This window comes from Bos taurus, chromosome 13 (genome assembly GCF_002263795.3).
Source record: "Bos taurus isolate L1 Dominette 01449 registration number 42190680 breed Hereford chromosome 13, ARS-UCD2.0, whole genome shotgun sequence".
NCBI lineage: Eukaryota > Metazoa > Chordata > Mammalia > Artiodactyla > Bovidae > Bos > Bos taurus.
The window spans coordinates 56,732,796-56,760,506 of NC_037340.1; the positions used below are offsets into that span (position 1 = coordinate 56,732,796).

Sequence of the window (27,711 nt, forward strand, 5' to 3'; positions counted from 1 at the left end):
ACAGCCATCCACAGTGGACACCCTCGCCACACAGCTCAGAGCCAACACAAAAGGAGGGGCTCCCAGGCCACACCAGCTATGGTGAGCACTGATTTGAAAAATGTTAGTTGCTCAGTCATGTCTGACTCTCTGCGACCCCATGGATGCTAGCCCACCAGGCTCCTCTGTCCATGGACTTCTCCAGGCAAGGATCCTGGAGTGGGTAGCCATTTCCTTCTCTGGGGGATCTTCCAGAGGTTGAACTCAGGTCTCCCGCATTCAGGCAGACTCTTTATCATCTGAGCCACCAGGAAAGCCTGAGCACTGACTTACTGAGCACCCACTACATGCCCCAGGTCTGCAATGCACCATCCTTATGGGACCTCCCTGCAACTCACAATGACCTTGACAGCATCAGCACCCCACTTCATGAATGAGAAAAGCAAGACCTGGGGAGGTGAGTCCATTGGCCCAAGATCCCCAGCATATTAGCACAGAGCGGCGATTCAAACTGGGACTATGTGATTCCAGGCCCTCAGGACCCCAGCCGGGGACCTCACAGCCTGCAGAAATGTGACCCCACTGCTCCTTCTCTGTGAGCCCACAGCTGGTGTCATCCCCATTTCACAGGCGAGAAAACTGAGACCCAGAGAAATGCAACATCTGGGTGCTGGGCTTTACCCACTTCCACTCACTGCCCTCGGCCCTGAAAAAGCGGAAGTAAAGGCATTCAGAGGGTGACACACTGGGCCCAAGCCCCCAGCAGGATGGGGAACAAGGGCCCATCTGCCTGCAGTGAGGAGGCGTAAGCCTCAGGCAGAGGGACGACCTGGAGGGGAAGCCCAGGGAGACCTTTGGGGGAGTGGTCCTAGACGGGGTGGCAGTGGCTCCGTCCCCAGGGGATGTGTGGTTGTCACAGTGGTGGGGGGTGGGGGGGGCGGGCTGTGAGCATCTCCAGGGCAGAGGCCAGGGATGCTGCTAAATGTCCCACGGTGCATAGGACACCAGAGACACCCGGCCAAAACACTGGGACCCCTGAGCTCGGGAGCCCCTGCTTTAGAGCCCCGCTTCTCTGAGGGTGCCACAGACCAGCAGACCCTACCCCGTCCCCCCAGAGCTTATCCAAACCACAGGCCCTGCTTTTATAACCAGTCCTTCTCCACAAGGAAGACTGGCCCCGGGTGGGAGGGACTCAGCAGTATCTAGGGACATGTCAGTTGTCACAGGGGATGTTGTGTGTCCAAGCCAGGGAGGCCGCCAAGCATCGGATGCTCCAATGGCCCCCACAGCAAGAGACTTCAGTCCCAAACATTGATGGTGGTGGGTGCAACACAGGGCTGGGCTGTGGGCGGGTGGGACCAGCCCCTCTGGGGCCCACGCACCCACACTTACTTGGAGAGCTTCATTTCGATCTGCTGCCGGATCTCCTGCCGCTCCTCATCCGTCCTCTGGGGGAAGATATTTCGGTCCTCCAGCTCCTGCCTGCTGGGCCGGTTCCTCAGCTTCACCGCTAGGAGCTCCTTCTTGCATTTCCTCGGCAGGGTCCCTGGGAAAAGGGGCGATGACATGACAGGTGTCAGGAGGTGCCGGCTGCCGCGGGAGACGCTCCCCATCCCCACTGCAGGGAAACCCTGCACCAGAGCCACAGGGGTGAGTCCAGCAGCTGTAGTGCTCCCTAGAGAATGGGGCCTCCTTCACAAAGCCTCCTCGTCCCACACCTTCCATGGGTGGGGCACCGATTGTGCACGCAGGTCTCCACTGACCATCGTGAGAGACACTTGCTGTCCCAGAGCAATTATCAATAGCACCACCTTCTCTTTCAAAAGTGTCCAAGTTCGGGTCATAAATTAGTTACTTTTATCCATGGTGGCCCTTCCCTTCCTCCCCACTGCCTGCTACCCCATGGCCACCTGGATCCCCTTTCATTCCTGGAACATCCCAGCTCAGGGTCTCAGCAACATGTCCATCCAGTGCTGAGCACCCCACTCTGCCTGGACCATCCTGGGCTGGCTACCTTCTGAACCATGTCGTTGGCCTGGAACCCGGCCCTCAGAGACCCAATAGGTCCTCTGATCTCCGTCACCCTCAGGATCAATTCCTCCCTTATCTGATCTTTCTGGTTCCTTAGTTTATCATCTGTCTCCTCCACTAGACTGAAAGTTCCATGATAGTCTGTTCTCCTTGGTCCTGGAACAGTGTTGACGCAGCAGGTTATCCTTTTGAGTGAGCCTGACTCAGGGTCTAGAAGGCTGACACTGATCTTTATCTCTCTCCATGTCCAGAAGCAGCAGAGTGACATCTGAGTGCACATAAAATGTAAGATCTTAAGGAATGATGTTCAGATTTACCTAACGCATTATTGACTTGGAGATTTTTGCAGAAACTAGCACCTTTAGCTGGCAATTTACGTAAGAGAACATTGAAACACTCCAGTCACTAACTTTCGGGTAACAAAAGAAAGTAAAAGTGTTAGTTGCTCAGTCGAGTCTGACTCTTAGCGACCCCATGAACTGCATAGCCTGCCAGGCCTCTCTGTCCACAGAATTCTCCAGGCAAGAATACTGGAGTGGGTTACATTCCTTCTCCAGGGGATCTTCCCAACCCAGGGATTGAACCCGCGTCTCCCGCATTGCAGGATGGATCCTACCATCTGAACCACCACGGAAGTTGGGTAACAGAAGTAGTAGTAACATCTCTCTCGTCAGTAAGACGCTAATAGCAGAAATGGGGATTGGCTGCATTCAGGGTCAGAGAAGGGTCACGCCTTAGGTGCCAGGACATGGCACTGAGCTTCCTGAACACCAGAGTCCCTACCTGCAGCAGCCAGTGTGCATGCTGACAACTGGCAAAAAACTCCAAGTATTAATACAACGTAGACTGCAATTCTGAGGGTGTGTGGTTTTGCACTTTTATTAGGGGATAGGTTTAATTCTTGGAGTTCAAACCATCATCCAATGTGGTCATCCCACAGCTGGAGGCAAACTATGTATTAATAATTGCCTCTCCCTAAAGAAAGTCAATTCCAGGCATGGGGTACAGATACGCAAAGTAAGAAATATGTCCAGCAAAGTGATAGTTTAACAGAAATTTGGGATAAAGTAAGATACAAAAAATCGTACTTGACTGAAACTTGACTTTCTAATGTGAACTTGTTTACTATGTGTTTTATAGACAAAGAGAAAAATAATGACCCCAGAAACCATTTTGGCCAGGACTCCAGCCTGATTTGCTTTAATAGCTTTATACATGATTGGAGTCCTGTATTTATAGAATCATAAAAGCCTAAAGCAATCACATGCATTTTTCTGTTGATCTCTGCTGCATGGTCTGGGGAAAATTGAAAGCCAAACTGGCATTTATGAATTGAGGGAGCCTCAAAGGTCTCGGGACACGTCCTTCGTGAATGTCAAGGGTCTCATACATGGCGGGAAGGCGAGAGGGATTGCCATTTCAGACGAGTGTAATATGCTTAACCATGAAATGACACTGAAGGCGGTTTAATCTTTTCAGCTTTTGATAAAGAACGTCTTTAAGCCTACTGCAAATGTCTCAGGCTTGTCATTACAAACTTTAAGCATATTTGTTCTTAACTGAAAGACCCTTTCCATCAGAGATTTCTAGATGTGATGAGAATTCACTACACAGGAAGTCTTAGTTCTAAGAGCAGGTAATTCTCTGCTTAATCTTCGATCCTCTATGAGCACAGCTTGGGCACCTATAGGGCCATTATGAAAATGTCTGGGCTGACAGTCTTTCCCAGGCTATCGGGGGTTACCAGGTTTTAAGTAACCAGGTTTGGTTACTTAAAAGTCAAAGAGAAATTTCCAGACAAATGGCTTAAAATGAAGGTTTTACATGAATGTGAGTGGTACTTCTACCATACTGACAGCATGAGTCTAAATGAGCAGGTGATCCAGAGTAGGGTGTGATGCAGAGAAACGGAGGCCAGGAAACTTCCCTTCCTGACTGTGGGGACCATCGTCTCTGCAAGTGACCCCAAATACACTTGTGATCCTATCTTTGGAGCCAGAAATCCCCCTTCCAAGAGTCTGCTCCCAAAACAAACGGGACAAGCACATAAAACACACATACGAGGGTGTCCACCCAGCCTTTACTTACAAAATAAAGAAATTAAACACAGTCGATTCATAGGAAAAGTCCCTGATGCTGGGAAGGATTGAGGGCAGGAGGAGAAGGGGGTGACAGAGGATGAGATGGTTGGATGTCATCACCCACTCAATGGACATGAGTCGGAGCAAACTCTGGGAGATAGTGAATGACAGGGAAGCCTAGTGTGTGGCAGTCCATGCGACTGCAAAGAGTTGGACACATCTTCGTGACTGAGCAACAACAACAAACACAGCCAACATATCCCAGCAAGACAGCATGTGCCAAATGATGGTGCGTCATCTGAATATCATCAACCTATTAAAAACGGTGGTGGTGGTTGTTTACTCACTCAATCGTGTGTGATTCTTTGTGACCCCATGGACTATAGCCCACCAGGCTCCTCTGTCCATGGGATTCTCCAGGCAAGAATACTGGAGTGGGTTGCCATTTCCTTCTCCAGGGGATATTTCTGACCCAAGGACAGAACCTGTATCTCCTGGATTGGCAGGCAGATTCTTTACCACTGAACCACCTGGGAAGCCCCGATTAAAAACAGTGCTACATTCATTATTGAGAGACAAAAAGACAGTCACGATACATTGCTAAGAAAAATAACTTGTAGGAAAATTATGCACCTTATATATATAGATAGATAGATAGATATAGATATATATCTGTATCTACATTTGCATTTAATTTTGTAAATATATACAATCTTTATAAATGGCATAGACCCTAGAAATGGACTTTACCTATTAATTTATCTGTATTTTATTTTTATCATCAACATAGTTTCCTTATCTCTAAATAATTGTTTAAAAAGAAAGACCTTTGTGGAGTAAAAGTAGTGAAGATGGTAGAAAATTCTCCCCTCCATAAGAACAACAAGAAAATTGCAAATATCATCAGGGTCAACGTCTTCAGAATTCCATAAAGTAATTTAAAGCAGCACAGGGGGTCTTTATTCAAGAGGAACTGGTGGAATTTCAGTGAGAATGTTTTGCTCCATCCCGTCCCCTGCCCCTCTCTCTAGATTGGAGCACCCTTGCAGCAGTTAGCTGTTTCCTGAGGACGGGGTGCCTGGGAGCCACTGTGGGGAGAGGAACGGCCCTCATCCCCAAAGAGCGGCATCATTTGACCTGCCACTGGTACCCTGAAGTCCCCACCCCATCCAAGGCTGCCTGCCTTGGATCTGACTCAGAGCCAGCCCAGTGCAAAATGTCTTCTCCCTGGGGGCATTGGTTGAAACAATATTGTCTTTCCAAGTGCAAGGCTTTCACTTATCTTCAGACCACTCTTGCTCAATACTCTATGGAGTTCTTAATTGGCCAAAGTGAATAAAAACCAACGCATGGGCCAAAAATACTAAGTCAGTTAAAAGTAAAACCTTGGACTTCCCCGGCGGCTCAGTGGTAAAGAATCTGCCTGCCAATGCAGGAGACACGGGTTTGATCCCTGGTATGGGAGGATCCCACATGCCATGGGGTGACTAAGCCCATGCAGCACAATGACTGAGCCTGTGCTCCAGAGCCTGGGAGCCACAACCACTGGAGCCCATGTGCTCTAGAGCCCATGCTCCGCAACAAGAGAAGCCACTGCAACAAGAAGCCCATACACCACAACCAGAGAAAACCCACGCTGCAATGAAGACCCAGCACAGCCAAAAAGAAATAAATAAAATTATATATAAAAAAGGATGTTACAGATCCAGTTCCGTTCCAGCCAATGCTGGAGAGCCTTTCCCAGGCATGGTTGGCTGGCAGACAGGGCTCAGCAGGCATGGTAGGCAAAGCTGGCTCTTCTCCCAGAGCCCAGCATGGCCAGAGAGCAGCAGACCCCAGAGCTCTGGACTCCACCTCACCGGGCAGGGGGCAACCTCCTGACTCCATGCAGGCTCACCACCAGCGAGTGTGGAATGCAGAACATCCCCCAGCCCTGTATCATCAGCGCCATTATCCACCCAGTAGGGAAAGGATGCTCGTGCGGGATGTCAGGCCTTGGACCACTCTCTTCCTTGTCAAGCCTACCTCTTCTCTCCCTACGCACTGCACTGGCCGGCGTCCTCCCATCAGTGTCCTTGGCTGGTTCTTCATCATCCCCTCTCTAGATGAGGGTGTGCCCAGGACTCAGCCCTCAAACCCTCCTTCATGTTTGCTTCCTACATGACCTCACCTGCCCCATGACACTAGGGACCAACTACTAAAACTCAGATTCTCCCTCTCCAGTCACATCTTCTCTCCTGAATCCATGCTGCATCTTCAGGCTGTCTCCACTCAGGTCCCAATCAAGCATCTCAAACTTAGCATGGCCATAACCGAGCTCCTGCTTTCTTGCTGAAGGTTAAGCAACAGAGCCAAGACTTACACCTGGGCTTGACCCCAGCATCCACACTCTTAGCCGCGCCCTTCATGGATCTATTAGGTTCAGTAAGGCACCATTTCTAGTGGGCCTGTTGTTCCTGTTGCACACCTAGCCCAAGAGGAGAAATGACCAGGTGGGGCATACCCTGCTGAGCTCACTTGGGTGAAGGAGATGTGAAAACAAGCACCTGTAATGATCTCAAACACATTATGTGTGTTCCTATTTGCACACTCTCACAACATATCCCAATTATCTGTTTGTGTGGCTTTCTCTAACCATGGTCATTATCCAAGCTTGAAACATTTCACTCAATGGAGGAAAACAAATCTGGTGAGCTCATCCACGGAAAGAATTCTGCCTTTTTCACTTTGTTTCCTGCACAAACTCAGGAAATGTCTGCTGAGTTCCATAGTGCAGGCAAGAGAAAACAGGCCACACAAGGAAGGGGACTTAGTCAAGATCAAGGAAGGATTTCTAGAGGAAGCAGCATTGGGGCTGGATCCTGGAGGAAGGATTCCCTTCGGGGGATTTGTCATATCAGAACACAGTTTTTTTCCATGGAAGGATGTGCCATGAAAATTTATCCAGGGCTCCAAAGGAAAAGCGATGATTTTGACTTCTACTTCTGGAGTAATACATGCTGAATTTCCCACCCACAAATAAACAAAAATCAAAATATATGAAACAGTGGTTTTGATGATACTGGGAAGGATAGTGACCCTTGAGATGGGAACCAAACAGTGAGCTCTATGATCACCCAGCTGACTAGGTCTTGAGGTCATGGACCAGGGAGAGGCACCAGGAAGAGCCTGGAAAGCCCCTGAGCGAAGAAGACGAAGCCTGAAGACCAAGGAGATGGAGACAGCGAGAGTCTGCAGGGTAGGGGTGGGAAGGGGGAACAGAGAGAGGCTGGAGATCTGCAAAACTAAAGAGGAGATTTAAACCCAATGAAATCAAGGGATCTGTGAAGTGTAAACAGTCTGAAGAGCTTGAAAGCGAAAATGACCGTGTCCGACTCTGTGCAACCCCATGGACTGTAGCCTGGCAGGCTCCTCTGTCCATGTGATTTTCCAGGCAAGAATACTGGAGAGGGCGCATGCGTGGGTGCTAAGTTGCTTCAGTCATGTCTGACCCTTTGCAACCCCATGGACTGCAGCCCTCCAGGCTCCTCTATCCGTGGGATTCTCTAGGCAAGAATACTGGAGTGGGTTGCCATTCCCTCCTCACAGGATCTTCCTGACCCAGGGATTGCTCTCAAGTCTCCTGAATTGTTTTCAGGCAGATTCTTTACTGTCTGAGCCTCTGAATAGCTTAACTAAAGGCAAAAATGCCCAGGAAGGACAAAAAAGCAAGCACAAACTACATGCTGCCTATAAAACATGCATTTAAATAAAAACATGAGAAATAAATATCATATATTAATGCATACATGTGGAATCTGCAAAAACTGATATAGACGATCCTCTTTACAAAGCAGAAATATAGACTCAGAGGCAGAGAACAAACATATGGATACCAAGGGAGAAAGGGGCTGTGGGATGAATTGACTTTGACATATATACACTATGTATAAAATACATAAGTAATAAGAACCTAATGTACAGCACAGGAAACTCTACTCCGTGTCTGTGGTGACCTTAATGGGAAGGAAATTAAAAGAAAAGAGGGGATATATGCATACAAGTAGATGATTCACTTTGCTGTACAGTAGAAACTAACACAACATGTTAAAGCAAGTATTGTTGTGGTTGTTCAGTCACTAAGTTGTGTCTGACTCTTTGCAACCCCACGGACTGCAGCATGCCAGGCTCCGCTCCTCTGTCCTCCACTATCCCCTGGAGTTTGCTCAAATTCATGTAAAGCAACTATACTCCAATAAAAATTTTAATAAATAAAAAGATGCAAAGAGATGAACATTACAAAGGGAAAAAGTACCATTCAAAGATTAATCAAGAGAAAGTTGAAGTGGTCCATTAATATCAGACAAGGGAGATTCCAAAGCAAAGAGGCTTCTCAGGGATAAATGGGATCATCCCAAATGACAGAGGGGACAGCTTATCAGGGAGACAAAACAATCCTAAATATTTATGACCCTATTATAAGAGGTTCAAATATATGAAACAAAAACCAATAGAACTGAGAGAAGAAATACATAAATCTATAGTTATAGTTGGCGATTTCAGACCTCTGAGTAATTGACAAAACAAGTAGATAGAAAATGCGTAAGAATATGGAAGATGTGATCAACACTGTTATCAAGAAATCTGATCCAATGAACACTTATAGAAACACCCTAACACAACAGAAAAATACACATTCTTACCAAGAGCACAGGCAATATTTACCAAGACAGACCATACATACTCTGGGCCGTAAAGCAAGTCTCAGTAAATTAAAAAGTCCTCAAGTCATACAAAGTATATTCTTTGGCCAGAGTGAAATTAAATTGGAAATTAATAACCAAAAGATCTCTAGAAATATACCCAAATATTTGGAAACTAAATTTTAAAATTCTGAACAACCCACAGTCCCAAGAAGGTATCACAAGGGAAATTAGGAAGTATTTTGAAGTAAAAATAAATACAGCATGTCCAAGTGATATTGGGGGCAATTTACAGCATTGAATGCCTATATTTGAAGAGAATAAAAGGCCCAAATCAATGACCCCTGATTCTATCTTAAGAAACCAGAAAAAGAGCAAATTAAAACCAAGGATGTAGAGAAGAAATAATAAAGATTGGGACAGAAACTGATGAAACAGAAAATAGAAAAACAATAAAGCTAATGCTTTGAGAAGAGCAATAAAACCAATTAAACTCTAGGCAGACTTCTCAGGGGAAGTGGGGAGGTAAGAGTGAGAAGGGAAGAGAAAGACACACGGAGAGACACACACAGACACACACACACAGATTATCAGTGTCAGAAATTAGAGGGGCAATATCCATCTAAACACAAACCATTAAGACTCACTTAGGAAGATACATACAACCAGAATAGATCTGTATCTATTAAATAAATACAATTTCTACTTTAAAACCTTCTATTAAAAAAAACAAACAAACCTGCAGCCACTGTGAAACATGTAAGTAGTAAATAATTCTAATTCTATACAAAATATTTCAGAACACTGAAAAGAAGGATAGATGGTAAAATTCATGCTACGAGGCTAGAATTTAGAGATGTCAAAACTAAGAAAGATACCCTAATAAAGGCGACTAAAGACTCATTGCCCTCATGAACAATGATGTAAAATTCTCAACAAAACAGTAGCAAATCACATCCAACAATTGATAAAAATGACCAACTGGGAGGCAAGGTGGTTTAACATTTGAAAAGCAACCCATGTCATTTGCCAAATTAACAAACTTTAGAAAAGAAAAAATATAGTATTAGATCACCCTTTGATTTATGGGGTGCCGACTCTATCAGAGCAGATTGGCCCCCCTGGGCTCTGCCTGGTGTCTTACTGGTGAGTTAACAAGAGGGAAGGTTAGGTTCATGGAGGTGGGAGCTGTCCCAGGCAGAGCTCAGGCAGGCTGCTTTCTGGCTCAAAGAAGCCTGATCTCTCACTCAACTATGAGAACAGTGCAAACAACCAAAGCCCAACCGCATCAGTTAGAGGAAAGGATCCCCTTCCCCCACCCACAGCAGAAACCACTCATCTCCAGCAGAAACCACTGTGGATATTTTGTGGGACTTGCTTCCAGACCTAACTTGTCTGCCATTAACAACTGACAGCCCCATTTAACTGTTTCACAGAAGTGGGATCGCACCACACACAGCCCAGCAAAGGCTGGCTCGCTCCCACATCCGATTCTAAAGCAGGACGGCCTGACCCAACTCTCTCCCTTCGATGGCTCCAGATACTCCCCGAGAGTGGATGTCCCCTGATCCCATTACTTGTTGATCCAGCTCCCCTGTGAATGGACATCTAGGTTAGTGCTTATTCTGGCTTTTTTAAGCAAAGCTTCAGGGACTGCCCTCATTTCTGTGTTTCCCTGCGCATGAATGAATATTCCCATCAGCTCCATTTCTGGAAGGCAAGCATTCCTGAGCCAAAGCTGCTGTGTATTTTAGGTTTAGACAGACGCTCCTCTCCCCTCTCCACCCTGGATCATCTCCTCGCTATTCCTCCCAGAAACCCAGTCTTGAGTACCATCTTGAGAAGAGGGAGGAACGTAAATGGGGTCGTGTATAAATATGAACAGAAGGCTGAGGAGTTAAAAATAAACTCAACACGAGATCTTTTTCTCAATTAGTTACATTTCAGAATTTATCCTAAGGAAATACTCATGGAGACATACACAGCCTTAGCTACAAAGATGCATATCCTTTTCCCAATAAACTGCATGTCCAGACTGGTGATCCTGGGGGGCGGGGGGTGGGGGGAAGCCTCAGGCCACATGAGTGGGAGGAGGAAGATATGAATGTCCCCCTACCTGCCACGAGCTATAGGGGGCCCGGTGAGAAGCCCTCACACCTGCCTTGGCACAGCATGGATGCTGTGGGGCCGTCTTAAAGCTGCTGTGGATTTTTTGGTTCAGATATTATACTTCTTAATTCTAGAATTTGCATCTGGTTCTCTTTTATAGTGTCTGTCTCTCTGTGAAGATTCTCCATCTGTTCATTCATCCTGTTTTTTAAGGCTCTCAACATGTTTGCAACCATGGCAGGTCTACTTCAGTTTTGAACATGGTTGTCTACTCCACAGCACACTCCTTACTGCAAGATTTGGCCTTTCTAGGGTTTTAAAAGATGGTCCATTGTGCTCACTGAAATCTCTCTGTGGTCTGGACTGATCCCAGCATCCCCAGTTTCCAGGATCACACACCTTCCTTGCTCCTACAGGTGATCTCTGCTAAGTCCTGAGGAATTCTGTCTGCCTTTGGCTGGCTGAATTTCCACATGAACTTCCGGGGCCCCTTCACATATCCCCCTTTTTCAGGACCCTGTCCTACAAACTCCAGCTGCTTCAGCACCACAGAACTGTGATTTGTTCCCCATATCAATGTGACCACCACTCTGCTTGGAGGTCACCTCCCTGCACCCTCCAGCCTAGGAAGATGCTCCAGGCAGAAAGTGGACAGTCAGTTGTGGGGCTCACTGTTTCCCCTGTCATCCAACGATAAGAGTGAATTTCAAATGTGAGCTAGTACTGCAATTTCAGTGGATAATTCTGTGCATTACTATAATTCCACATCCCCAGAATTCTCTGGAGTCTGGAGCCTAGTTTGGATTGGTCGTAGATACAATAGGAGCTCTGTTGTATCAGATTATCACTGGGCCTATGAGTCCCACACACAACTCTGCTGCTTGGTGCTTTTGGCAAGAACCACCAGAGTCTCACAGGCCCCACCACAAACAGCCCACACGCTTGTCCCAAAGCTGGTGGCCAAGCATCCCAGGATGCTGGTCTTGGGAGCATCTTGCATCCCAGTGACTTTCTGCAGCGCCACCTGGTGTGCATGTGGGGAATGGCCAGTTTCCAGGTAACGCCAAACCCAGAGCCCCAGGCCAAGCAGGAGCAGTGACCAGTGGTGGTCTGTGCACTCACTCTCGTGAGGACAAGCGAGTTCTCACCTCATCAGACTGCAGGTGACTCTTCACATCAGAGGATTCACTGCCAGGGGCTGTTCAACAGACCCTCCACCACATTTAAAATAGGATTCAAATAACATAACACACTTTAGCTTTCATGTTTCACCAGCTGTGTCCCAGGGGAAAGGCTGTCAGAGTCTGCAAAGAGGGCCACCCCTTCCTTCAGTTCAGGCAAGATCACAAGTGCCTGGCCATGCCGCTCCCCACGGTGATGTCCCTGTGTCATCTCATCGTCCAGCCCGATATGTCAGGATTTCTCATCCAGACGTGGCCCTCTTCCTCCTCTTTGCCTTCATGGCAGCTTTCAGTGTAGCCATGGGCTCCCTCGGGTGCTCCAGTTTTCCGAGAATACCCAGGGACCCAGAGCTGGGACATGCAATGCTTGTCCAATAAACAACAAAGCAGATTTTTGTATAAGACACTGTAGCAAATTTTAGCTTGTATACTAGGGTGGACCTATCAAGGATGAGATGGCTGGATAGTATCACCAATTCAATGGACACGAACTTGGGCAAACTCCATGAGACCGTGAAGGACAGGGAAGCCTGGTGCTGCAGTCCATGGGGATGTGACCAAGAGACTGAACAACCACAGCAATCAAGGATGGATTTTGGACAAAGTGCTCCAGAATCACTAACCACCCAACCCCCACCCCATCTATGTTCTTTATGAAATGCCAATCTCTCGGCCTCACTTTAAAGATTCAGGAAGTCAGGCGGTGGTAGAAAATAAAAATATTTACACAATGGCTATTTCATGTCATCTTTCCTTCATTACTACTTTCGTGTACATTTTATAACGTTTATATTAGTATATATATTTTATATATATATATATATATAATATACTAATATATTAGCAATATATTAGTAGGGTGCAACTCATGTATCAGTTCAGTTCGGTTCAGTCGCTCAGTTGTGTCCAACTCTTTGCAACCCCATGAATTGCAGCACACCAGGCCTCCCTGTCCATCACCAACTCCCAGAGTTCACTCAGACTCACGTCCATCGAGTCAGTGATGCCATCCAGCCATCTCATCCTCTGTCGTGCCCTTCTCCTCCTGCCCCCAATCCCTCCAAGCATCAGAGTCTTTTCCAATGAGTCAACTCTTCGCATGAGGTGGCCAAAGTACTGGAGTTTCAGCTTCAGCATAGTTTATAAATAAATAAATGAAAATAAATATAATACATAATGAAATAACATACAAATGTAATATGTGTGTGTGTGTGTGTGTGTGTATGCTCTTGGGATGCACCAACAGAAAACTTGGTGACCCTCTCTTTAGACACTTGGTTCTAAACGCTTATCTGGTCACAGCCTCACTGAGAATGATTTGCTAGGTCCCTTGTTTCCAGGGTAAAGTCCTGCCCCTGCGTGTCTTCAGCTGTAGAGCCTATCTTGGGGGTTCTGTTTAGGTTCAAGTAAACATCTGGATGGCCTTCCCTGGTGGTTCAGTGGTAAAGAATCCACCTGCCAATGCAGGAGACTGCTTGCAATGAAAGAGATGTGAGTTTGATCCCTGGCCGGGAAGATCCCCTGCAGGAGGAAATGGCAACCCACTTCAGTATTCTTTCCTGGAAAACCCCATGGACAGAGGAACCTGGAGGGCTATAGTCCATGGGGTTGCAGAGAGTCAGACATGACTGAGCGACTGAACAACAACAAACATTTAGAATCCTAAGACTATAGCAGACTAGATGCCACACCTGTCTGCTCAGGACACAGGGCAGCCCCAGGGCTCCCACTGGGCAAGTCCTCAAAGCAGGTCACATGGCTTCCCAGGAGCTCCTCCCCCAACAGGTGACACAGCTCAGCTGATGGATCAGGCGGGTGTGGGAGCTGCCCTTGAGCCGCACCGGGGCCTCTCTCTCCTGCGGCTGTTGCCCGGGCTGTGCTGCTGGGCCCCCTCAAAAATCACTGCACTCAGAATCTCAGGTTTTACTTACATTCTTCCCCAAACAGATGTGTGCTTAGTTGCTCAGTCGTATCTGACTCATTGAAACTCCATGGATTGTACAGCTCACCGGGCTCCTCTGTTCATGGGATTTCCCAGGTAATAATACTGGAGTAGGTTACCATTCCTTCTCCAGGGGGTCTTACTGGCTCAAGGATCGAACCCAGGTCTCCTGTGTCTCCTACACTGCAGGTAGCCTCTTTACTCAGCGAGCCATAGAGGAAGTCCTCTTCCCCAAACAGATGCAATGTACCACTCAGTAGTGATATTTTTCACCATTAGCAATATTGACTGGTGACATCACAGCGGGGATTCTCAGCCTTCTCAGATTACTTAGGAAACTGCAAAGCGTTGATGGAGGAGATTCTCACATCAACCCTACGCCCACACCAACAAAGACTCTCCAGACTGGAGCCCTTCTGGGCTCCAGGTGGTCCACGCCAGCTTTAGTTTCCTAAGTGCGCCCACCGCTGCCATCTCTCTGAGACTTCACCTGCCTGGCAAACTCTTACTTACTCCTCAAAACCCTATGAAACAGCCTCTGGTCCTCCTCCTGACATCTGCCCACCACCTAACCTGTTCTTAGCCCAGGCATCAGCCCCTCTGTTGCAGGCTCTGTTGTGTTACTCTTGCCTATCTGTGTGTTTATAAGACTGAGAACTCCCCCAAAGCAGGAATGAAGGCTTTTCTAAAAAATACCTATAGCCTCTAATTAAAATAAATAAATTTAAATTAAAAAAAAAGAATATGAGAAAGAATATGTATAACTGAGTCACTTTGCTATACAGCAGAAATGAACATAACATCGTGAATCAACTATATGTCAATAAAAATTTTTAAATAAAAAAATACCTATGCTTATTGGTTTGCTAATGATAAAAGTAAGACATGTTCATTAAATCCAAAGCAAGCAGAAAACATGGTAAGAATTAGAGCAGAAATGGGGGAAATTAAAAATAGAACAAAATGGAAAAAACTAAACCAAAAGCTGGTTCTTTGAAAAGATCAATAAAATCAATAAGCATCTAGCCAGACTAAGAGAAAAAGATGAAGGACACTAATTGCTAATAATCAGAAATAAAAGAGGGACTATTAGTATAGATAATAGAATATTAGCTATAGTATATTCTCTATACTATACTACCTATAATAGTACAGATAACAGTATATTATATTATCAGTATAGATAATACAGATGTTAAAAGGATACTAAAAGAACAGTACAAACAATTTTGTGCCCATAAATTAGATAACCTAGATGAAATGGACCAATTCGTAGAAGACAATCTGCCAAAACTGACACAAGAAATTGATCATCTGAACAAGCCTCTACTAAATAAAATGAATCAATAAACAATAATCTTCTGAAACAGAAAGCACCAGGCCCAGAGGGCTTGACTTGTGAATTCTACCAAACTTGTGAGGAAGTATTACATCAATTCTCTATAATCGATTTCACAGTTTAGAAGCAGAGGGATTACGTCCCAACTCGTTCTATGAGGCCAGCATTACCCTGACACCAAAACCAAAGATGTCACAGGAAAAGAAAATCAAAGACCAGAATCCCTCATGAACACAGATGCAAACGTCCCAAAAGATTAGCAAAACTGAATACAAAAATGTGTGAAGAATTACACACCACAACCAAATGTACTTTTACCAGATATGCAAGGTTGGTACAGCTTTTGAAAGTCAATTTATATAATGAATCACATCAACAGGCTAAGAACTAATAATCACATGATCAAATTAACTGATGCAGAAAAAGCATCTGACAGACCCAATACCACCCATTTATGACTTTAAAAACTAGTAAAGAATGGCATCATGAAATCCAAGCCATGAAATTAAAAGATGCTTGCTCCTTGGAAGAAAAGCTATGACCAACCTAGACAGCATTTAAAAAACAGAGGTATTACTTTGCCAACAAAGGTCCATGTAGTCAAAGCTATGGTTTTTCCAGTGGTCATGTATGAATGTGAGAGTTGGACTATAAAGAAGGCTGAGCGCCAAAGAATTGATGTTTTTGAACTGTGGTGTTGGAGAAGACTCTAGAGAGTCCCTTGGACTGCAAGATCAATCAGTCAGTCCTAAAGGAAATCAACCCTGAATATTCACTGGAAGATGAATGAAGCTGAAATCGAAGCTTCAGCTTCGATGCTGAAGCTGAAGCTCTACTACTCTGGCCACCTGAAGTGAAGAGCCGACTCACTGGGAAAGAGGCTGGGAAAGATTGAACGGAGGAGGAGAAGGGGGCGATAGAGGATGAGATGGTTGGATGGCATCACCAACTCAATGGACATGAGTTTGAGCAAGCTCCAGGAGATGGTGAAGGACAGGAAAGTCAAGTGTGCTGCAGTCCGTGGGGCCTCAAAGAGTCGGACACAACTGAACGACTGAACTACAACAGCAAAGAATGACGTCAGCAGCATGGTGGACGAGAAGCTCCTGTCTGTCCCTGTCAATCTACAACCACAGCTCAAGAAAGCTGCCTCTGCCCACCACATCAGGACCCTGGAAAATGCCACACACCTGTGCATCTACAGGGGGGTGGGCTGGAAAACATAGAGGCAATGGGACCTGGGCAACAGCAGAGGTGGGGCCTGTGATCCCAGACCCCCAGCTGCCAAGCCTGCAGCCCCAGAGAACCCAGTAGTAGCACCAGAGGAGGCAACATACACAACTCCAGTCTCCTGGCCACAGTAGTGCCCACGGCCACAAGGAACCAGATGGCAGTGGAGTCAGGGCTGGTGACCTCCTCCCTCTGGTCACAGAAGTGCCCATAAATGACCTCCCCCAACCTGCAGCAGCAGTGCACATAAACCCCAAGATCCCAGACACACCAGAGCTACTCAGGACCCAGGCTCCCCCTGCCACAGTGGAGCCTGGGACTCAGGAGACCCTGCACGCAGTGGAAGTGTCCGTCATGTGTGTCCCGGGTGATGACCAGAAGCAACAAGGTACTAAGACCCCAGACATACAAGCAGAGGCAACCAGGGCACTAGGTGGAGGGTGGAAAGTGCTGATTCTCAACTAGGAACAGAGGTAGTGCAGTAAGAGAAGCCAGAAACGTGTGCTATAGCACCACCTACTGGGAAAGGAAAGAAAAGCTTCTTACTTCTCACCTGGCTAACTCATGTCCCACTCTTCTGCAGCCCCATGGACTGTAGCCCACCAGGCTCCTCTGTCCATGGGATTTTCCAGGCAGAATACTGGAGTGGGTTGCCATTTCCTTCTCCGGGGAATCTTCCTGACCGAGGGATGGAGCCCACGTCTCCTGCATTGGCAGGCGGATTCTTTACTGCTGAGCCACCAGGGAAGTCCGTTGGATTGTTAGAATCAAGTTTAAAAAAAATTTAAAAGCTTTACCTAGAGAAGAAAGTTGTTCACAGCTTCAAATGCAGCGGCAGAGGAACAACTCATCAAGTGCCATGGAGAACCACAGTAATGTTGCTCCACACACACAAAACAAACAAACAAACAAACAAAACACGACAATTCTCCAGAAACCAAACTTCAAGTCATGGAATACTGTGATCCAGCCAATAGGGGATTCAAAACAGCTGTCACGGAGAAAAGCAATGAGCTACAAGAAAGCTCAGAAAGGCAGTTCAACAAGCTCAGGAATAAAAGTAAAGAACAGACAGAATACTGTACCAAAGAGATTGAAACTCTAGAAAAGAACAAACATTATGGAGCTGAAAAATTCAATAAATAAGATAGAGAATGCAAGTGAAAAGCACTGGAGATAGAGGAAACGACAGGCAAGAGAGAATTAGTGAGCTTGGAGATGGAAATCTAGAAACAATTCAGGTCCTCTAGAGGAGGAGAGAAAGTGAAAGAAAGTGCAAGTCACTCAATCGTGTCCAATTCTTTGTGACTCCATGGACTATACAGTCTGGAATTCTCTAGGCCAGGATACTGGAGCGGGTTGACATTCCCTTCTCCAGGGGATCTTCCCAACCCAGGGATCGAACCCAGGTCTCTTGCATTGCAGGTGAGTTCTTTACCAGTTGAGCCACAAGGGAAGCCCAGAGGAGGAGAGAGTATCTCAAAAAATGAGGAAATTCTAAAAGAACATTATTACGACTCTTTTAGGAGGGATATTAGGCGAGTGAGAAGGCAAGATTTTATTTAAAGAAATAATAGCTGAGGACTTCCCTGGTGGCCCAGTGATTAAGAATCCACCTGCCGATGCAGGGGGCATGGGTTCGATACCCGGTCCAGGAAGATTCCACCTCCCACGGAGCAAATAAACCCATCCACTACAACTTACTGAGTCTGTGACAGCAACTACCGAAGCCTGGGTACCTAGAGTCTGTGCTCCACAACGAGAAGTCACCTCAATGAGACGCCCACGCACTGTAACGAGAGTGCAGCCCCTGCTCGCTGCAGCTATGAAGACCCAGCAGAGCCAAAAGTAAATAAAATTCTAACAAGAAATAATAGCTGAGAACACCCCAGACCTGGGTAAGGAACAGAACAGACAAGCCCATGAAGCTAAGGGAACACCTAATTACCTCAAAAGAGACCTTCTTCTCCAAGACACACTGTATTAAAACTGTCAAAAGTCAGTAACAAAGAGTTTTCAAAGTATCCCAAGGAAAAAGAAAAGTCACCTACAAAAGAACCCCATCAGGCTGCTAGCAGAACTCTACAGGCCAAGGGAGTGGCCTGGCCTTCTCAAAATACTGAAAGAGAGGGACTGGCCCCCAAGATTCTATCCAGAAAAGTTATCATTCCAATAGGGAGGAGAAGTAAATGCTTTCCCAGACACACAAAGGCTGAAGGAGTCAGACCTGCTCTGGACCTGCCTTACAGGAAATGCTGAAAGGAACTCTTCCACCTGAAGCAAAAAGGGGACAGCACACACCTATGTGAGTAACATGGTAACAGGCAGAGTCAGAAACTGCAACTCCGTATCAGAGTGGCTTTTTAAGATAGCTCAGATGGTGGAGCCTGGTGGGCTGCCATCTATGGGGTTGCACAAAGTTGGACACGACTGAAGTGACTTAGCAGCAGCAGCAGATGGTAAAGAATCCACCTGCAATGCAGAAGACCTGGGTTTGATCCCTGGGTTGGGAAGACCCCCTGGAGGAGGGTATGGCAACCCACTCCAGTCTTCTTGCCTACAGAATCCCATGGACAGAGGAGCCTGGAGGGCTACAGCCCATGGGGTCACAGAGAGTCAGACACACTGAGCAACTAAGCATAAAGGTTAAAAGAAGAGAATTTTAGTAAAAATAACTATGTGAAAGTGTTAGTTGCTGAATTGTGTCTGACTCTGTGACCGCATGGACTGTAGCCCGCCAGGCTCCTCTGTCCATGGGATTCTGCAGGCAAGAAGACTGGAGTGGGTTGCCATGTCCTCCTCCAGGGGATCTTCCTGTCCCAGGGATCGAACCTGGGTCTCCTGCATTACAGACCGATTCTTTACCATCTGAGCCACCAGGGAAGCCCCAAAATAAACTGGAACATAAAAGGGGAAGAAGAAAAAGGACAGAAAGCATATAGGCCAAAGAAGATGAGAACACTACCAGTAGAAAGAGGACTACTGTACCCATGATACGATTAACACGGACATGGTGAGCACAAAACGCGAATCTAGAGCAGAGACACAAAGCATGAGAAAGAGAAAACAAAAAGTGTCCTGGAAAACCACCAACCCCAAATACCAGAAACACAAGGGAGAAACCGGGGACAAAACGGCAACACATCCTCCTGTATCAGGAATCACCCTAAATGCAAATAGATGGAACTCTCCAATCAGAAGACACAGACTGACCACTGAATTGAAAAGTAAGACCCACGAGGCACTTCTCCAGGGTTCCCTGACCCTGCTGCTCTCCGCTCAAGTGGCCCTTTTCAACAAAGCCTTTTGTTTTGGCAGAAAGACAAAAAACAACGAGACAACCATATGCTGCCTCCAGGAGACACATGTCCTAGCTTTAAAGACAAACACAGGTTCAAAGTGAGGGTATAGAAGACGATACTATAAGCAAACAGCAGCTAAAGGAAGTGGATGTAGCCATACTTATATCAGAGAAAGCAGACTTCAAGTCACAAAAGTAACGAGAGACAAAGATGGACTTCTATAATCTTTTTCAACAAATGGTGTTGGAACAACTGGACACCCAGATACAAAACTGAAAACAAAAAATGAACCTAGACACAGACCTTCCTCCCTTCACAAAAATGAATTGAGTGGATCACAGACCAAGATACAAACTATTACATGATAAAAATCCGAGATCACACAGGAAGTACCCAAGGTGACCTAAAGCATAGCAATGACTTTTTATATACAAGAGCAAAGGCACACTTCAAGGAATAAAGCAATTAATTGGTTGGAGTTCATGAAGTTAAAACTTCTGTTAAAGACAATGTTAGGAGTATGATGAGAAGAGTTATGGACTGGGAATTAACATTTTCGAAATATATCTGATAAACAAATGTCATCCAAAATATACCAAAAACGCTTAAAACTCAACAATAAGAAAACAAACCACCCAATTAAAAAAATGGTCCAAAACCTTAACAGACACCTCACTGTTTGGATACAGATGGCAAATCAACAAATGAAAAGATGCTCCATCTCATGTGTCGCTGTGCGCTAGTCGCTCAGTCTTGTCCGACGCTTTGCGACCCCATGGACTGTAGCCCACCAGGCTCCTCTGTGCATGAGATTTTCCAGGCAAGCATACTGGGGTGGGTTGCCAAAGATGCTCCATGTCATGTGCCACCAGGGAAATGTGTAAAACAATAATGCGATACCACTACAAACCTATCAGAATGGCCAATATCCAGCACACCAACAGCCAACCAAATGAGGGTCAGGATGTGGGGCAACAGGAACGTTCTCCCAGTGCTGGTGGGAGCAGAAAACGGTACAGTCATCCTGGAAGACTGGGGGTTTCTTACAAAACTCAACAAACTCTTTACCCCATGATCCAACAACTGCATGCATTGGTATTCACCCAAAGGATTTGAAAACTTATCCACACAAAAACCTACACATGATGCTTACAGCAGCTTTGTTCATAGTTGCTGAAACTTAGAAACAACCAAGACTTCCTTTGGTAGGGGAAAGGGTAAATAAACTGTGGTACATCTAGACAGTGGAATATTATTCTGTGTGAAAAAGAAATGAGGGTGTGAGGAGGCGAGAAACAGGTGAAGGAGATGAAGAGGCACAAACTCCCAGTTAAATAATGAGTGAGTCACAGGCAGGAAATGTACAGTGTGGGGAGCATGGCCAATAATTAAGCGATATCCTCGTATGGTGACAGATGGTACCTAGACCTACGGAGACCATTCTGAAATGTACAGAAATACTGAATCACTCTGTTGTGTACCAGGAACTAACATAGTGTTGTAGGTTCAAAAGCAAACTCACAGAAAGAGAGATCAGACTTGAGGTCACCAGCAGCAAGGGGTGGAAGGAAGAGGAATTGGATGAAGGTGGTCAAAAGGTACAAATTTCCAGCTATAAGATAAACAAGGAATGTAATGTACATGATAAATATGATCAATAGTTAACATTGATGTTTGTTATATATGAATTTTAAAGGAGTAAGTCCTAAGAGTTCTCCTCACAAGAAAAAAATGTTTCTTCTTTAATTTTGTATCTATATGAGATGATAGATGTTTACTACGCTTTTGTGAAATTCATTTCAGGATGTAGGTAAGTGAAGAACATTATGCTGCACACCTAACTTACTAATTATTTATCAATTATATCACAAAAAAAAAAAAACTAGGAAGAAGTAAAAATAAGGGGGGGAAGGAAAAAAATTAAAAGAGTCATCCAACTACAAAGTGACACAGCAGAAACATAAAATGTATATTCCTGCGAGAAAGAAGCCGAGGTGAAAAGACTGCCTACTGTGTGACTCCGACTGTGCCACGCTGGAAAAGGCAAATCATGGAGACAGAAAGAGGATGAGCACTGCCAGGGGTCGAGGAGAGGGAGGAACGAGCAGACAGAGCACAGAGGATCGTCAGGGCGGTGAAAACCCTCTACTGACAACATAAAGATGGACATGTCACTGTCCATTTGTTCAAAATCACAGCACATACACACCAAGGACAAACCTGAATTAAAGTACGGACTTCGGGCGATGCGTCAATGTAGGTTCATTGGTTGTAACAGATGCCGCCACTCTGGAGAGGGTGTTGATGATGTGCTGGGGTGGGGAGCCTGTGCAGGTATGGGGCCGGGGATAGGGGAAAACTATTCGCTCTTAGTTTGCTATGAACCTAAAATTGCTCTAAAAAGCATGCTGTTGGGTTACTCACTCAGCCATGTCCGGCTCTTTGTGATCCCATGGATCACAGGCTTGTCAGGCTCCTATGTCCATGCAATTCCCCAGGCAAGAATACTGGAGTGGGTTGCCATTCCCTTCTCCAGGGGAACTTCCAGACCCAGGGATTGAACCCAGGTCTCCTGCATTGCAGGCAGATTCTTTAACGTCTGAGCCACCAGGGAAGTCCAAACAAATGCTTCCCGTACTGGGGAATTGAACCTGGCCCATGACGGTGACAGCACCGAATCCTAACCACTAGATCACCAGGGACTAAAAAGCAAAATCTTTTCTAAAAGTTACCTTTGATGGACCTGAGAACATGCTGCGTGTCCTGCCGTTGTCTGGCGCTGACTGCACATGCCCATAAAGGTATCGGGTATGTGCCCGGGTATGTGTGAAAACGTGTCTGAGAGCATGTACACGTGGCAGGAGACTTAAACACATAGCCCGTAACACATCTCTCTGAACTGATCAAGGCACCATGTTTGCCTTGCATGGAAATCCAACGGTCAGACCCAGACTACAGCAAACACTTTTCACTTCAACCAGAACCAACAGGACAGTCTGATCAGGACAGCTGAGTCAGGGGCAGGTCTGCCTCAGACGGGGCCCCCACCACCTCAAGAATTAAGCCCTAATGTAGATGCTACTGGAGGATTCTGGTGGATGAGATGTTTGATAACAAACACTTCCCGGAGTGGTGACACCAGACAGACATCACATGCAAAGGATCCGTCAACGCCAAGTTATGAGGATAAATAAATACCAGTGCAGTTTCTTCAAGAAAATTAGAGATACCAAGGGAACACTTCATGCAAAGATAGGCTCAATAAAGAACAGAAATGATGTGGACATAACAGAAGCAGAAGATATTAAGAAGAGGTAGCAAGAATACACAGAAGAACTATACAAAAAGATCTTCACGACTCAGATAATCATGATGGTGTGATCACTCACCGAGAGCCAGACATCCTGGAATGTGAAGTCAAGTGGGCCTTAGGAAGCATCACTACAAACAGAGCTAGTGGAGGTGATGGAATTCCAGTTGAGCTATTTGAAATCCTGAAAGATGATGCTGTGAAAGTGCTGCACTCAATATGCCAGCAAATTTGGAAAACTCAGCAGTGGCCACAGGACTGGAAAAGGTCAGTTTTCATTCCAATCCCAAAGAAAGGAAATGCCAAAGAATGCTCAAACTAACTTACAATTGCACTCATCTCACACACTAGTAAAGTAATGCTCAAAATTCTCCAAGCCAGGCTTCAGCAATATGTGAACCATGAACTTCTAGATGTTCAAGCTGGTTTTAGAAAAGGCAGAGGAATCAGAGATCAAATTGCCAACATCTGTTGGATAATTGAAAAAGCAAGAGAATTCCAGAAAAACATCTATTTCTGCTTTATTGACTATGCCAAAGCCTTTGACTGTGTGGATCACAATAAACTGCGGAAAATTCTAAAAGAGATGGGAATACCAGACCACCTGACCTGCCTCTTGAGAAACCTGTATGCAGGCCAGGAAGCAACAGTTAGAACCGGACATGGAACAACAGACTGGTTCCAAATAGGAAAAGAAGTATGTCAAGGCTGTATATTGTCACCCTGCTTATTTAACTTCTATGCGGAGTACATTATGAGAAAAGCTGGGCTGGATGAAGCACAAGCTGGAATCAAGATTGCCTGGGGAAATATCAATAACCTCAGATATGCAGATGACACTACCCTTACGGCAGAAAGTGAAGAAGAACTATAAAGAGCCTCTTGATGAAAGTGAAAGAGGAGGGTGAAAAAGTTGGCTTAAAGCTCAACATTCAGAAAACGAAGATCATGGCATCTGGTCCCATCACTTCATGGCAAATAGATGGAGAAGCAGTGGAAACAGTGTCAGACTTTATTTTGGGGGGCTCCAAAATCACTGCAGACGGTGATTGCAGCCATGAAATTAAAAGACGCTTGCTCCTTGGAAGAAAAACTATGACCAACCTAGACAGCATATTGAAAAGCAGAGACATTACTTTGCCAAAAGGTCCATCTAGTCAAGGCTATGGTTTTTCCAGTGGTCATGTATGGATGTGAGAGTTGGACTGTGAAGAAAGCTGAGCGCCAAAGAATTGATGGTTTTGAACTGTGGGGTTGGAGAAGACACTTGAGAGTCCCTTGGACAGCAAGGAGATCCAACCAGTCCATCCTAAAGGAGATCAGTCCTGGGTGTTCATTAGAAGGACTGATGCTGAAGCTGAAACTCCAATACTTTGGCCACCCGACGTGAAACTAACTCATTTGAAAAGACCCTGATGCCGGCAAAGATTAAAGGCTGGAGGAGAAGGGGATGACAGAGGATGAGATGGTTCGATGGTATCACTGACTCAATGGACATGAGTCTGAGTGATTCTGGGAGTTGGAGATGGACAGGGAGGCCTGGCGTGCTGCAGTCCATGGGGTTGCAAAGAGTCAGACACGACTGAGCTACTGAACTGAGTGCAGTGTCTGTGATGAATAATCGATGAAGCTGCCGCCTGGCACTTCTCTCCTTCTGCACCTCCGTCTGTCAGTCCTAAGTTGCTTCAGCTGTGTCCGATTCTCTGTGACCCTATAAACTGTAGTCCCTCCAGGCTCCTCTGTCCATGGGATTCTCCAAGCAAGAATACTAGAGTGGGTTGCTATTTCCTCCTCTAGGGGATCTTCCTAACCCAGGGATTGAACCTGCGTCTTTTATGTCTCCTGCATTTAATCCCTGCAGGTTAGGATGCAGGCAGGTTCTTTACCACTAGCACCACTTCTGCACCTCAGAGATCTACAAATAACATGCCAGCTGTGACCCTAGGAGTGGGGTTTGAACTCGAGAGAAGCCAAGAAAAGCTGATCTTTGCTGCTGCCCTACCGGGCAAAGCAGAATGTGTTCATGAGTTTTTCCCATGGTGAATCATTTTCCCCCGAAAGTAAGATGTGTAGACTTTTTCCAGAACTGATATGGAATTTCTCCCTCCAAGCATTTTGTCCCAGAGATCCGTAACTCTGAGGGAGCTACGGACACACACGAGAGCATAATAAAGGTGAAGAGCCCACATTCTGTACTGGATTTCAGGGTTCAGGGATCCCAGATTGTGTACCACGGCCTCAGCCACAGATGTCAGGGCTCCTCTGGATGTGGGGCTCTCCAGGTATGCCTCACTGTGTGCAACGGGCCCAGCCCTCCAGGGATGCTCGAAGGGTTGGATGTGAGCCCTCAACCTTGAGCCCCAGTGCTGGTACCCACAGGAGGGGCAGCTTTGCCCAGGTTTGCAAATATAATCAGCGCAGCCCTTCCCAAGCACAGCCTGGTGGGACCCTGGGCATGATAACATCAGCAGAGCTTCTAGAATGAGTTCTACCCTCCCCGTTCCCAACACTGTCAATCTCCAAGTTCAGTTAAGGACACCGGTTTTTGGAGACAAACAACACGAGACTCAGGGTTGACCCACACCCTGGGAGAAACCTCAGAGGAGGAAAGTGGCTGATCCCCACAGGAGACTACAGACACCACCTCCTTCCATCCCAACACCCAGTCACACATGATACTTATTGTGTGTGTAGCACGTGGGGCTGCGGACATGGCAGGAACCTCTACCTGATGAAGCCCTGACTTCAGGCATCTGTGCTGGTGGGGAGAGGACTCGGGGACAGAAGGTGAGGGAGGGGCCAGCAGGGCCGTGGTGGGGAAGAGTCACCTGTTTATGCCTGCCACCTTCCTGGAGGAGGTGGCATTTTAAACCCAGTGGAGCTGCACATACCTCCTACTCAGTGGGAATGGGAGCCCTGTGGTAAGTGCATGTGGAGGTAGCGGCTGTGGCCAGGTCCCCGGGGGCCCAGGAGGAGACAAGCCAGGTGACGGGGACAGGCCACAGGGGTCGTGGTGAGGACCTGCATTAAACCCGCAGGAAGCCCCTGGAGGGGTGTGAGCAAGGGATGACGTTGCCCGATGTCCATCTGTGTGGAGGGGCTAGAACAGGGGTGATGGCAGAGGCAGGGGGGCCCGGGGGAGGCTGAGTCCAGGCGAGAGAGGACGGAGCAGCTCAACAGAGGAGAATCGGCCTGACATCTCCAAGGAGGCGCCATCTGCATGTCAGGTGCAAGGCCAAGAGTGGTGAGATGGCCCCAGGTCATGGAAGGTCAGAGGTCCTGCTCATGGGGACAGGAACAGTCTGGGTTTGGAGGCAAAGGTCGAGAGCTTAGATCCGAAGGGGTCAGGTCAGAGACACCTCCAAGACTCCAGTGGACGTGCTGAGTCCACAGGGGATCTCTTAGAGCTCAGGGCACATGGGCTGGAGGACCATTGGATAGGCAGATGCAGTCAAAGCCGTTCACCCAGCAGCTACCCACTCACTCCTACATAGACCTGGGTGTGTGTGGATGAGAGGCACCAGCCCTCGCGCGGACAGCAGTGAAACGCATAATAATTGAATAATGGATAGATTTGTGAAGAGACAGAGAGACTTCCCTGGAGGCTCAGACAGTAATGAAGCCACCTCCAACGCAGAAGACCCAGGTTTGATCCCTGGATCAGGAAGATCTCCTGGAGAAGGGAATGGTAACCCTCTCTAGTACTCTTGCCTGGAAAATCCTATGGACAGAGGAGCCTGGCGGGCTACAGTCCAAAGAGCTGCAAAGTCAGATGCAACTGAGCAACAAACACTTCACTTTGGAAGATAGATAATCACAAAAATCACGGTAAAATTACCACTGTGCGGAGCACTGAAGGAAGGGTCAGAGTGCTGTCTTTAGAGTGGAGGATGAGGGAGTTTGATCTGATCAGTGAGGAGGAGGCAGAGGTAGGTGGGGACCCGCCCAGGCTGCAGGTGGTCCCACAGCTGAGGGCCTGATGATGGAGTTGGTAGGGTTGGGGGGTAAAAGGCCCTGGGGGTGACCCTGGCTCCATGGGAAGAGGAATATGTTACATCATCAGGAGCAGCTGCTCCAGGTGGACCGCGACCCCCAAAGATTGGTGTACCCAGAACCTGGGAACGTGACCTTATTTGGGGGAAAAAAAAAGATGTAATTTGCTTTTGCAGATGTAATTAAGGTAAGGATCTTAAAATGAGGAGATCATCCAGGATCATCCAGATGGGCCCTAAATCCCAAGATAAGGGAAGGAGAGGACACACAAGAGCTGATGCAAGACGGTGGCAGCGATCTGACTGATGCAGCCACAGGCAAAGCCAGCTGGAGCCCCTCGCAGCTCAAACAGGCAGGGAGGTCCTTCCCTTGAGCAGTGGGCAGAGGCCAGGGGAGCTCCAAACACCATACAAGGCACAGGGCAGCCCCACACAGAGGATCGTCCAGGCCTCAGTGTTGCCGAGGCTGAGGGACCTGCTTCAACCCTGATCCCTGCCTACATCAGCCATTCTCAGATGTCACCCTGTCCTGT

At 46.8% G+C, this 27,711-nt stretch overlaps 1 protein-coding gene across 5 annotated transcripts in view; it reads right to left on the reverse strand.

Moving 5' to 3' along the window:
• The window catches only part of PHACTR3 (phosphatase and actin regulator 3), a 206,116-nt gene that overhangs the window by 37,215 nt on the left and 141,190 nt on the right, over positions 1–27,711 (reverse strand). For all 5 annotated transcript variants that reach the window (XM_059892575.1, XM_059892578.1, XM_059892576.1 and 2 more), the window contains exon 8: positions 1,372–1,525. In XM_059892575.1, the coding sequence (XP_059748558.1) occupies positions 1,372–1,525 (154 nt within the window). The remainder of the gene's footprint in view (positions 1–1,371; positions 1,526–27,711) is intronic.